We start from the raw sequence: 12,974 nt of genomic DNA, 5'->3' as shown, positions 1-12,974 counted from the left end.
AGGGAGGGAGGGAGGGAGGGAGGGAGGGAAAGCAAAGCTCAATGATCAGCCCTGGGCTGCCCTGCTCCAGCTGCAGCACTTGCAAGATTGTGCCTGTATCTCACCTGCTCACCTGGTCAGCACAGTCGACTGGTGTCCTGGTACAGGTGAGCCAGCCCCCAGTAAGTGACCTTTGGAGAGCTGATCCTTAGTGCATGATAAAAGGTGAGGTGGCTCTATTTCTCACCTGGACAAAGCAAGAGAGCTGACCCTGGTGGAAGAGGCACAGGAGAGCTGGCAGCCTGAAAAACCCAAGAGCAGATCTAGAGCTTTGAGTCGACTTACACCAATATCTACACTATTTATGAACTACAGAAGCACATTTAGGTGCTGGTCATGCAGATCCAAAACTGCAAGGATCCAAATCTATGACATGGGGCAACAACAAGATTCCTGAGAGTACTCAGGAAGAGCTAGTGTTGATAATGTAGCAAAGGAACCAGATCAATGACTCATTGAAATGAATGCTTGCAAGTAAAACTGTCTGGGTAACACAGACCCAGAAAGATAAATATGGTATTTATTCCTTATAAGTAAAACAGTCGAGCTATACCCTGTAGACTTAGTGAGGAGAGGAAAGGAGATGGGTCTAGAAAGGACACATGGATCTCTCTGGGTGGGGCAAATTTAATAGCTTTTGGGGGGGAGGGGCTGGAGAGATGGCTCAGAGATTAAGAGCTCCTTGGCAGAGTCCCTGAGTTCAATTCCCAGAACCAGAATGGTGGCTCATAACTATAATGACATCTAATACCCTCTTCTGGTGTGTAGGTATATAGGCAGGTAGAGCATTCCTTACATAATAAATAAATCTTTAAAACAGAACAGATTCATAAATGAACTGGGGACATGAGGTGACAGGAACAAGGGGGATGAGGTTGAAGGGGAGGTAAGGGGTAGGAAGAGAGTATGGGGAGAGATGGCTGGAATTGGAGAGTATTTTGAAGGTGCAAATCCAGAGCAGTGGTAACATCCTGGGATCTATGAAGGTGATCCTAATGAGGACTTCTAGCAATGGGGAATATGAACTGTGAGCTGGCCATCTCTTTTATCCAGGTTAGGTTTCTAGTAGTCAGAATGCAGTAGTGAGAATGCATTCAGTTGAGTTGTTTGCCAAAGGTGTTCTGCAAAAATACGCGCCCACCCCCAAACCAAGCATTTGCTAAAAAATGGGTAGCCCTCTGAAAACTGAAATCAGGGCCCCATTAGCAGTGACAGCACCCATAAAACTCACTGAACATGGAGGGACTGAGCTGGTACCTACATAGAGCCTTCATCCCTACTTCTAAGCTGTCTGATGTGGGAAGGTACTCTTTCAGCCCTCACGAAGAGAAACATGGATCCCAACTCAACCGTAAAACCTTTGACTTAGAATCTGTCCTGTCAGAAAATAGCCCAGGACAATGGTGACACAGAACTTATGAGACTCGCCAACCAATGTAGATGTTACTTAAAGTCCCACTCCAGCAGAAGGAACCCATACCCAACACTGTGACTAAGGACTAGAGACTAGATAGCTCACAGATCTAAGGAAAAAACCAAACACTACTAGTCTTCAAAATATACAGTTCAATAAAATGACTACTAATGATATTCTTCTATGCTCATAGATGAGTGTGCTATCGAGCCTTCATTAAAGAGGCTTCCTCTGGCAGCAGATAGAACAGATGCAGAGATCCACAGTCAACAACTAGGCAGAAAGGGAGTCTACCTGGGAGGAAATCACTCCCCTCAGGGCACAGGGGATCTTTTGGAAGAGGAGGCAGAAAGATTGTAAGAGCTAGAGAGGAAGGAGAATATTCAGAGAAAAAGGACTTCTGAATCAACCACGTGAGGTACATATTAGCCAAAAGAGGCTGAAGTAGCAAGTACAGAACCACAATGAGTATCCACAGGTCCTCTGGAGACTCGGGAATCTCAGTACACAGAACTTGGTTAGTTGCTCATTTTCTCACCTCACATCCTTCCTCTCAAAATAGTTAAACCCTAATTAAGCTGGAATAACTTCTGAGCAAAACAGATACTGTAACTGAGGGAGAGAGGGAAGCTGTACTTCAGGGACTGAGGCTCTTCAGTGGCCTTCCTTCCCCTTGACACTGTGACAACATGAAACCTGAAGTCTGTAGTACTGATGGCAGCCAAGAGCCCCACAGATCCAGACAGTACAAATATGACCTGGAAAGTGTCACCTTCCCAGAGCAGCTCCAGAGCCTGTCTGCATCACAGAGGTCCAGGTGAGTACATGGAGGTAAGATCTTAGATGCCCTCAGCTGTGTCATGAAGAGATGTATTAAAGATGAAGTCTCTCACTGACTAAGCCAGGAAATATTTGAGAGACCGTGTGAGTCTTGGGTCCCCTACTTTCCTCTGAACCTGACAAAATGGATCCCTGGAACCAGAAAGATTAAAGGAAACATGTTACAGGAGGTACAGAAATGAGACAGAAATGCTGAGGCATCAATATCCATCCTCAGTCTGGAGTCAGGACAGAGCTCCAGGTGGATCTTTCCCTAAGGTTATGTCCTTAGCATTTTTTATTTTATTTTATTTTATTATTTTATTTTATTTTATTTTATAGCAAGTAGAAAAGTGTTTTTTGTATTTTTGGTTTTTTTTTGTTTTTTTTTTTCAATTTTTTATTAGATATTTCCTTCATTTACATTTCAAATGCTATTCCGAAAGTTCCCTATACCCTCCTCCCCCCCCCCCCCCGCCCCGCCCTGCTCCTCTATCCACTCACTCCCACTTCTTGGCCCTGGCTTTCCCCTGTACTGGGGCAAATAAACTTTGCAAGACCAAGGGGCCTCACTTCCCAATGATGGCCGACTAGGCCATCTTCTGTTACATATACAGGTAGAGACACGAGCTCTGGGGGTACTGGTTAGTTCATATTGTTGTTCTACCTATAGGGTTCCAGACCCCTTCAGCTCCTTGGGTACTTTCTCTAGTATATCCTTACCATTTTTAAAGGAATCAGTAAGACACAGAAGATCTTTTGATATCTATCAAAAATTTGAGACAAGCATAATGATAAACTCCTCTAATATCTACACAAAAGAAACTGAGGCCAGATAATTGTTCAATGCTAGCCTGATTTACACAGGGAGATTCTGTCTCAAAATAAGAAAACAAGAGAAAAGCAAACCAAAATTCTTATATTTTAGGCTTCATGCTTGCTAGTATTGTGACTCCAACAGTGTCACTAGTTTTTTGTATTTTTTTTTTTTTTTGCTTTTCATGTATTTCCATGTCAGTATTTCCATATACTGACATTTGTTTTCTTTAGAGTAACATTGAACTCCTTATTTGAAACTTTTCCTTCTGTATCCATCCTAATATTCTTTGGATTTTATCACATACTGCTATGTATACGTGTCAGTTTAGTTACTGCATACCTGTGGGTATGTAGACAGATAAATCACTAGAGTAACAGTTAACACTACTGTATTGAGAAGTCCTGCTGTAAGGATCCAGGCTGTGAACAAACTGCATCCTGAAACAGCTCAACTCACTGCTAAGCAGCACACAAGCAATACAGTCTTTGCTTTTGTTTGTTCTTTTTGGAAAACCAGAGTGGATGATTGTAACCTTCCCAAGGCTTGGGGATTAGACACAGATAGCATATAACCCATCTATCTAAACACAAGGCCTGCCCATCTTTTAGTATTTTCCATTATGAGTTGGGGTGAGTTGAGAGCAGGGTTGTTTACAGGTTCCAATCACTAACTGAATACTTCATTTTTATGTTAAATCTATTAATGTTGCTGATGTCCTTGATATTGTCCAGAGCATTATTCACTGTGTTCAGATATTTAGGATGATGTTGTGATTTCCAAGATGCTGTAGAGGAGCAGATGAAAGGCAATAAGTGACTTTTAGAGTCATGAAGCCACCTGGACACAAACCTAGGGAAGAAACCAGGTTCACACATACCAAGTTTGCAATCACCAGGGTATAGACATTTAAATAATCTTGTGAGCTTGACAGGAAGGAAAGCAGGGAACAGAGGCGTTCCAAGTACTCAGAACACACAAACCCATGGAGACACTGAGGCAATCCAGATTGCTCTTATTCTAAGAAAGGTGCCCAAAGCTTGCTAAAATTATCCAAGGTATGAGAATGGAGCTCCACAACATGAAAAATAACATATTGCTGATATCTAAGACATACAGCTGATCTCTAAGTTCTGGAATCAGCTTGGACTGATGAGCTCAAAGCAACCTGCCTGACAAACAGGTTGGAAAAGAAACGGGAGGAGAAACAGGCTATAAAACAAACTGACAACTGCTGCTCACAAGGCCCCACAGAGGCAAATGCCACTATGACCTCTTAGATGGGAGAATCCCTGCCCACAATGGTATGCACCAACCTACTGTGCTGCATGCAGCCATACTAAGGACTCATAACTCATACACTCATTTACGCACCTCATGGCAGCAACTAACACCTCATCAATCCCCTTCTGCTGGGTCTTACCCTGATGGATTATTCAATTTTCCTGACATAGAGAACTGCCTTTAAAAGTACCCAGTAATCATTTATATGGAGTGAACTCACAAAATGGCCAATATAAAATTTTTCAAATATTAAAACAGAAATACAAGATACAAACTTAGGAGACAAGTACAAATCTAGACATTGTTGTGCTAATCAAGATGCAGATAAGAAAGGGATGCAGAACAAAGGAGGAGAGATGTGAATGGTAAAGTAACTAAATGTGAGAGATGCTGCAGGTGTTGAGCAGCAGGGTTTCCCAGTGTCTGTGTTTGATGTGGGGAAAGAGGACTGGTTCAGCATGAGTCTCAGGCTTTGGAAATTGGGTGGAGAAATATGAAGGAACACAATGGGAAACAGAAAGAAATTTTGTTTAGGGAAACATGAAGTTCATTTCAACTATGCTGAGAGTTAACAAGGAGAATGCATAAATGCAAACAGACACACACAAACTTGAACATGTCAGTTTTACTAGTGTAGAGCTATCAAATTAAAATCTCTTAGAAATTCTGCTGTAAACAGGAGGAAAAAGATTCAGAAACACAAACCAAAACATGTACCCCAGACTTCCCTCTAGACACTGGAACAAGCTAGAGGACTAGCCTTTTCCCAGCACAGAGGGAAAACCCAGTCTTAAGAATTTCTTCCTATCTACAGACTTCAATGTCATTCATCCAGGTCTTTTAGCCTAAAGGGGTCTAGACAGTAGAAAAGTCCTAAGGACTTCACTGAGCCTCAACACTGCAAATAGACAGAAGAAAGAAGGAAAGAAAGAAAGAGGTCTTTATGGTCCCCTGCGGAGAGAATAACTACAGAAGCTGAGCTTTTCCCCACTGCTAGTGCTCATGTCCCCTCATGCATTATAAGCCAAGGACAGATGCTGTCTCTTTCCCTGCTCAGTGCTCTCCACTGTTGAACAAGCTTTTAGGAGGAGGCATTGAAGTACAAGAATAGGAGCAATAGAGAGAGAGAGAAAAATCATTTATGGCAATAAGAACATAAATTGCTATTTTAAAATACCCTGAAGCGTTTAGATTAATGGATGATGAGGTAATCAGTTCAATTTAGGATGTGCTGCACACATGTAATGGATATGGTTTATGAAAGATATCCTAAAGGTCACTGCTTTTCTGGTTCTAATTATGTTATGTATTTTTGTTTGTTTTTGTGACACTTAAGTACATAAAATAAATTTAATCCTAGAAGTATAAAATTAAAAATAAATAAATAAATAAAATCTCTTTTAAATTTACATACAAACCAGTTACCAAAAACCTGTCAGGACACATTAACCCAGAATCCACAGAAAGAGAGGCAGGAGTTTCTAAGACCTCATCTGCAACATGCATCTACCACTGCCTCGTGAACACAAGAAAATGCTCTTGTACCAACTGTGCTACTCAGACCCATGTCTAGCATTACTGATACTTTCTTTAAAATGTATTTTCATCCTGCATACAAGGAAGGAAGAAATGATTTGGAAGTTAATTAAGAAAATACTTTTTCTCTTCATGACCATGCTTGGCATTCTGGGGAACATGTCTGTTTCTGTAAATTATATGTTCTGTTGGTGGGGAAGCCCTGAGAAGAAATCCGTTTCTTCTCAGAAGAAAAGAAAAGAAGGATTGCAAAAGACTATTGTAGCTTTTGGTTTGAGAAACTTCCTAAATAACTTAGGCTGTAAGATCATTGTTTACCTGGAGAGGGTGTCCCATGGCCTCTCCCTCTGCACCAGCAGTCTCCTCACTGTGGTCCAGGCCATCATCATCAGCCCCAGACCATCTGGGTGGAGGAGGCTCAGGCCAAAGTCTGTATGGAACATCCTTCCATTCTTCCTATTCTTTTGGATATTCAATGCATTAATAAGTATGAACCTAATCAATTCCATCACAAGTACAAGACTGAATATATCACAGCTTAAGAGTGATGACAACTATTGTTATTTTATGTTACCAAGTCAGAAAATAAAATGGATTGTTCTCCCTCTCATGGTCCTGAGAGATGCAGTGTTTCAGGGTGCCATGGGAGGGGCCAGTGGCTACATGGTATTTCTTCTCCACAAGCACCACCAGCATGTCCTCTACCTTCAGAACTCCAAGCTTCTCTACAGAACTCCTCCTGAGCTGAGAGCTGCCCAGAGTGTCCTCCTTCTGATGCTCTGTTTTGTTTTCTTCTACTGGACTGATTGTGCCTTTTCTCTAATTTTAAGTCTCTCCTCAAGGGACAACACCTTGACCGTAAATCCTAGAGAACTTCTGACCCTGGGTTATGCAACGTTTAGTCCCCTGGTGCTGATTCACAGGGATGGGCTTCTGGTTGAACGTTGGCATGTTCAGTCAAAGAAACTGAGAAATTGTCTCTCATTTATATGTTCAACAAGGAAGAAGAAACTCTCAGTTCTGCAATACTGTGGGTAAGACAAAATCCCACACAGTAGTTTAGGCATGTGTTTTTCTCAACTAATAATCTTGGTTACTCAAGCCTTGCACTGAGGTTAATCTTAGCAAATTACAATAATATTTATATCTCATTCTTCATTGGCTACTTTCTAATGGACTTTATTTTTTTAACCTTTTTGTATTAATTTATTGTATGAATAGTTTGCCTGCATTTATGACTATGCAGCATGTGAATGCCTGGGGCATGTTCAAGCTAGAAGATATCACCAAATGCCCTGTGACTGACTAGATTTGACAGATGGTTCTAAAGTAATATGTAGTTGCTATGAATTTAACCTGGGTTCTCTGAAATCGAGCAGTGCTCTTAGCTGAGCCATCACTCCAGCACAAAAAAAAAAAAAAAAAAAATCATTTTTTAATTAGGATTTGTAAACTGGCAGTACTACTATCATGACTTGAAACATGCAAAGCAAGTTCATAAACTTTATCAAAATTCATACTAAGGTAATCATATTCAAAATTTTCTTACCTTTTTACCTTATTTGTGTTTGCTAAATATTTGTACCATGGGGCTATTTTAGGCTACTTCAAAGTTTCTGCCCATTCAAAGAAAAGATTTACAGAACTGTGAAAAATTGATATGTACTGTACATTCAATCAAGAGGAGCCCAATGAACCAGTCACAGAGTTTAAATGACCTGAAACCTTTCATTGGTGTTATATTCCTGAATGTTCTCTACAGGAATAAAGACTACAGATATGGGATAAACTAGTTAACAAATAAACAGTGAACTTTCATTTTATATTTGTCTATAGTTCCTATGTTGATTTTAAAATGTGGGATTGCCTTTTTCCAAGATGAGTTAATAAATGACTGAAGCAGACCAAGACTTATTAGCCATTGCCCTTTGTTGATGCCCAAGGACTCTCCATAGCACTATTCAGCTCCTTTGAGTTGGGTCTGACTTTACATTCATTTCAATGAAGGATTCCTTGCTTAATTTCTTAAATAGGGTCAATGCAATGTTATTGAAATGGTTCTAGTAATCTGATGGACTGATTATTTAAAAAAATTATTGACATAATCATTGAGCATGATATTGCAGTGTGGTTAGTGGCAAGGATATGCCTTATTTTGAAAAATTATCTGTCATATTTGATAACTTCTTATGAACACTGTGGGTTCATTGATGTACTTTACAATATGAATAGGCACTTTCTTTTTGCATGTCTATACAAAATATTCAAGACTTTTAAGTAAATGATGTGCATTGTAATGTGCTGCAGATTATTAAATATCTTGTTTTTCTAATATATTTACTTTTATTTAAATTAATTTGTCTGTGTGAGTATATGCCACATTTGTACAGGCACCTGTACAGGCCTTAAGAGAGTTTTAGGTCCCAAGGAGCTAAAGCTACAAGATGTCACGAGTGTCCTATGACATGGGTGTTGAGTGAGGAAGTGGAGTTCTCTATAAGAGAAACAAGAATTTTGACCATCCCTCCACTTCCTAGTCTTTCTGCTCTAAATATGACTTGTCTATAGGTAACATCCACTGCTCATGTTATTCTTATGGCTCTTATATTAAAGCCCTTTTCTAAGTGTCTGACATAAAGAACCAGACAAACCAACATATTCTAAATCAGTCTGTGTAATTTGACTCAAAAGGAAGTGATGTAAGAACATAGAGAAGGTGTGAAGAAAGGTGTATTTAATCTGAGTGATGAAGAGTTTGTCCAATATTAAGAATAGATAGGAATGAATCTATAGAGAGATGACTCAGCGGGTAAAAGCACCTCCTGGTATACAGACAGCCTGATCTGTCTCTGAAGGAGAAAACTGACTCCCACATGCTGTCCTCTGACCTCCACATGCATGCTGAGATGCACATATGGACACACAGGAACATACTTAATAAATTTTAAATTTAATTTTAAAAATTTAAAAATGAAAGATAAGAAATGAATACTTTTTGATAGAGGATGAAGACAAATGGTCTTCATAGAGTTGCTATTTTATCCTTCTTACTGAACAACAGAGAATATTGAATAAAATAAGACAAAATCTTGGTTGGAACATAAATTAAAATTTTAATATATAATGGAAATAGTCATGACTAAATTCAGAAGGGATAGTGAAGGCAGCCTGGAAACAAGTCTTAACGATGCTCTTGGGGAAACAGGAAAGAGATTTAACACTTGGATTAGTATAAACATCACCAGGCATGGTGGCGCATGCCTTTAATCCCAACACTTGGGAGGCAGAGGCAGGTGGATTTCTAAGTTTGAGGCCAGCCTGGTCTACAGAGTGAGTTCCAGGACAGCCAGAACTATACAGAGATACCCTGTCTCAAACCCACCCCAACCCCGCCCAAAAAATCAACTCAAACTTTATCATTTCTTCATGCTGGACACATTTCATGTAACTAGCATGGTCCCATAGGACTTTACACTAAAAGAAATAAGTCAGCTTCTTGTAGACAAATACTACAAGATTTTATTAATAGGTAGGATGAAAATACAAAAGAAAATAAAGCCTTTAGTGTGAGGTATGTCACCTATAGCTCTCAAAAACAACCTCCATTTCTGAACCCTGCTTTTGGCTGGTTCCTCCATACAATCAGAAATATTAATTTGCAGCTGCTCAGAGTTTCCCTGCCTTCTCCCTGATTTTCTCCATATCATATGACTTCTCCTAAGAAAATATTAGAAAACAGCTGTTCACCTCAAATAAGATAAAAAAAAAATGTGTATAGAATTGGTCCCATCCTATTTGAGCTGAGTTAATCAGTATGCTTGGATCATGTGGGCACATCGTTATTCATAGGAATATGGAAAACAAAAACACAGCTGCATCTAGAAACTCTGGCTCCAACATGGGAGAAAACCCAAAAGCTGTAGAAAGCACGACTCCAACTCTCAATCAAGCTTCCACCTCCTATATACTTCACAACAATGAATGCAACTATCACAGAACGAACTGGAGCCTAGAATCTCCATAGCATCCCTAGAATCTGTATAGCATCCAACAATAGAACCTTACAGGTCTCATTGCCAGCCCTAGAAGGGAAACTGCTACTCTACACTTCAGCTCTGAGTAGATGTGACTGTGAGCAAATGTATTCTGTGGGAAATATAGCCACTTTGTTTCAAGGTGACCCATGACCACATCATTCTTGACATAGGTCTGCCAGAAAATCCAATTATTTATCTTGTCCATACATTCTCTTTACTTTTTCCTAGATGCTCTCTTAGAGACCAAGTGGGTCCCTGAGGAGGTTCATACCATAAAAATGTGGAGGAGAAGGATGGGCCTAGAGAAACTAGAAATTAGTTGCAGAAACTTGCTGGCATTTCGGGTGTTGCTGTTGTCATTGTTACTGCTGCTGCTGTTTTGCTTTCTAAATTCAAGTTCACTTGGATGCCAGGAATCAAACCTCAGATTTCTCACTTCAGTACCACCTCATAGCCCTTCAAGAGCCACTCTCCTGACTATACCCTCTAGTTTGATTCCATAATGCGGATATACAAGGTAATTGACATACTAAAGCATCTCTCAGGTCTTCTCTGCACAGAGAGGATGATATGAGCAGATTAACAGATACCACAGTCCTGCGGGTTCAATGAACTGTAGGGATATATGTGTGACCTGTGGGCAGCACTGAGCTATGAAGAATCATGGCTGGAATCAGATTAGGAAGAGAACATCACATGTATTCTCATGTCAGAGTGTCAGTGTTACACTTGCCTAGGAGAAGCTGAAAGTCATTCACAGATAAATTTGGTGAATAGCAGGGAATGCTAAAAAATGGAAGAAAGTAGACTTATATCCCATGTGGTTAGTGGGGTGGATTCCCTCATTCCCAACCTCCAGCTATTTCTCAGTGAGGGCTTGGGAAGCCCAGATGGAAGTCCACACTGCCAGTACTCTCCTTTGGAGCTGGGCTGTGAGTGCCACTGTGAACAATGGATGCAGATACTTGGTTTAGCTATAACAAAGAGTAAAACTAGGTAAGTTTAACAGCCTAAACCATGAGTATCTGGGTCTCACAGGAAGAAGCTCTGATGAAGGAAGAGGGTTTATACTCATGCTGATTCCAGGTTGACTCTCCTGTCCCTATCCGTTGTGGCCATTCTCCTGATATTCATGTCTGTTCCAGTGTGAGCATCTGCAGTGTACCTCCTGACTTTAGCTTTGGGTTCTTCTAATACCTCCCACTTAGCCCACTCTAACCTCAGGGAATACTTTGGTAATGACATTTATACTAATTATATATGTTGTTTTTCTTTTTCCAGTAAGAACTGATCTTTGAAGGGCAGGAATGTGTTATGTATGTGTTATACAGTTCCAAAGCACAGGGTGACTGCTCAGGTAACCTGACTGAGTGTAGAGTCCTAAACGGAGTCCTTGACCCCATAGACCTGAGGCCATCTATGCTGTTGTCTCAGCAAGGGGATGAGAAGGTTTTGCAAGATCTAAAGAGAGCTCACTGAACAGAGGGTTTATGCAGAGCTGGAATTCTTCTGTGACAAGTGAGCACAGAACTTAGCAGCTTCAAGTCCAAGTTCAGACTCCAACCAGAGATTTTTCTATGACATGAAAATATCCTGAAGATCCCATTTTGTATTATTTTCTTTAACATTGCTGATCTTCTAAATTTGTTTTTTACATTTTTTGGTTTTAGTTTTAAATACATAAAATAGTATTATTTGAGCCTCCAAACCCAGAAAAATCAACATCTCCAAGATAGAATCTGCTACACTTCTGCCATGGTAGGTGTCATATTGATAACTAGGTGGGGCATCAGCTGCTAAGGAGATTGCACAGAAGATGCTTCAACTTGAATCCCTGAATTTAGTAGTCCTTAAGTTTACTTTGGCCTGGGGGTGACCAAGGGATAACAATGACTAAGGGATAATGCCTAGACCACCCCACCCCTGGCCCTCTGGTCTCAGCTCCAGATTACACTGACCTCGGTGGTGTCAGCAGTTGTCCATTGCAGGGAAGTTATTGTGCCTGGGTATAGTAGCAGCTACAGATCTGCTATTTTTGCTGACTGGAGGTCTTTGCTAAGGGATGACCCATCAAGGTATTTTTGCCTGATTTGGCCTGCAGGGCCATAATGGGGGAGCTATAGCTGAGTCTCCAGGAGTGGCCACTGCCATGGCAATGTGGTTCTTGTCCAATGTGAATGTTCTAGGAATCTAGTAGGCTGATAGAGAGGTGGTTGGAACATTCATATTAGCCACAAAGAGGTCTCCTGACACAGGGTGGTCCCAAGTGTCTTGAAGGTGTGCACATCCTAATTATCAGTAACAGGCCCTGTGAGGCTGCTCTTGGTGTGTAGCCTTGTGAAGCCAGGCTACATGAGAGAACATAAGTACTGTTTTTGGATTCTGTATTTTGTTGCCTTGGCTGGGGAAGGCTATGGAAGCTTTGGACTTGACTCCTGACTGTTGATATAGTGTCCATTGCCCTGGGCAAGTTTTTGCTCAGATGTATCAATCTTATGCCACGTTCACTGAAAGAATCTTGCACTTCTAAAAGAGAGAAGAGAAGAGGATAGTGAGAAGAGGACAGAGGATGTCCAAAGCATCACACGGATCACTGGTGTGGGAACACCGAGAAGTCAGGCAGACCCCAGGTATACCAAGTTCCTACCACATATTAACTGTGTGATCTTGGGACTCCTAATTTAGGCATTTACAAAGCAGTAATTAAAATCATATTCTGAAGATTCTTTAGGAAGCCAACTCTAGTGTATCTAGCAAGTGTATGTTCCAGCAACGTTAACCTTTGTGAACACCCTGACTTTTGTGGCTGTTCTTAGCAGGGAACAAGGTCATTTCTGAGCCCCAGAGATGTAAATAACAGTCATACTGATAACCTGCTAACTGTTTAAATTATCATAGAGCACACGTGAAAGAGGAAAATTACTGACCACCAGAACTTCTCACCCCAGAGTACATTCTGAACTCTCACACCAGAGTCAGACCCCCTCTCAAATGAAAACTGTTCCGGGGACATTTCTGAGATAAGGGT

General features: G+C 40.7%; 1 protein-coding gene across 1 annotated transcript; it reads left to right on the top strand.

The window, feature by feature from the left end:
* Window positions 1–5,835: 5,835 nt before the first annotated feature.
* LOC110288664 (vomeronasal type-1 receptor 4-like) lies at window positions 5,836–7,020 on the top strand. Its single transcript, XM_021154956.1, has one exon. The coding sequence runs from the start codon at window positions 5,874–5,876 to the stop codon at window positions 6,945–6,947; it is 1,074 nt and encodes a 357-aa protein (XP_021010615.1). The 5' UTR covers window positions 5,836–5,873; the 3' UTR covers window positions 6,948–7,020.
* The last annotated feature ends 5,954 nt before the right edge of the window (window positions 7,021–12,974 follow it).

Source organism: Mus caroli, unplaced genomic scaffold (genome assembly GCF_900094665.2).
Source record: "Mus caroli unplaced genomic scaffold, CAROLI_EIJ_v1.1 scaffold_6407_1, whole genome shotgun sequence".
NCBI classification, from domain to species: Eukaryota; Metazoa; Chordata; class Mammalia; order Rodentia; family Muridae; genus Mus; species Mus caroli.
This window is presented reverse-complemented; position numbering and strand designations above follow the sequence as displayed.

What these genes read in the sequence shown, in the direction of transcription:
- LOC110288664 (XM_021154956.1), top strand. Translation starts at nt 5,874, where the DNA reads ATGCATCTACCACTGCCTCGTGAACACAAGAAAATGCTCTTGTACCAA.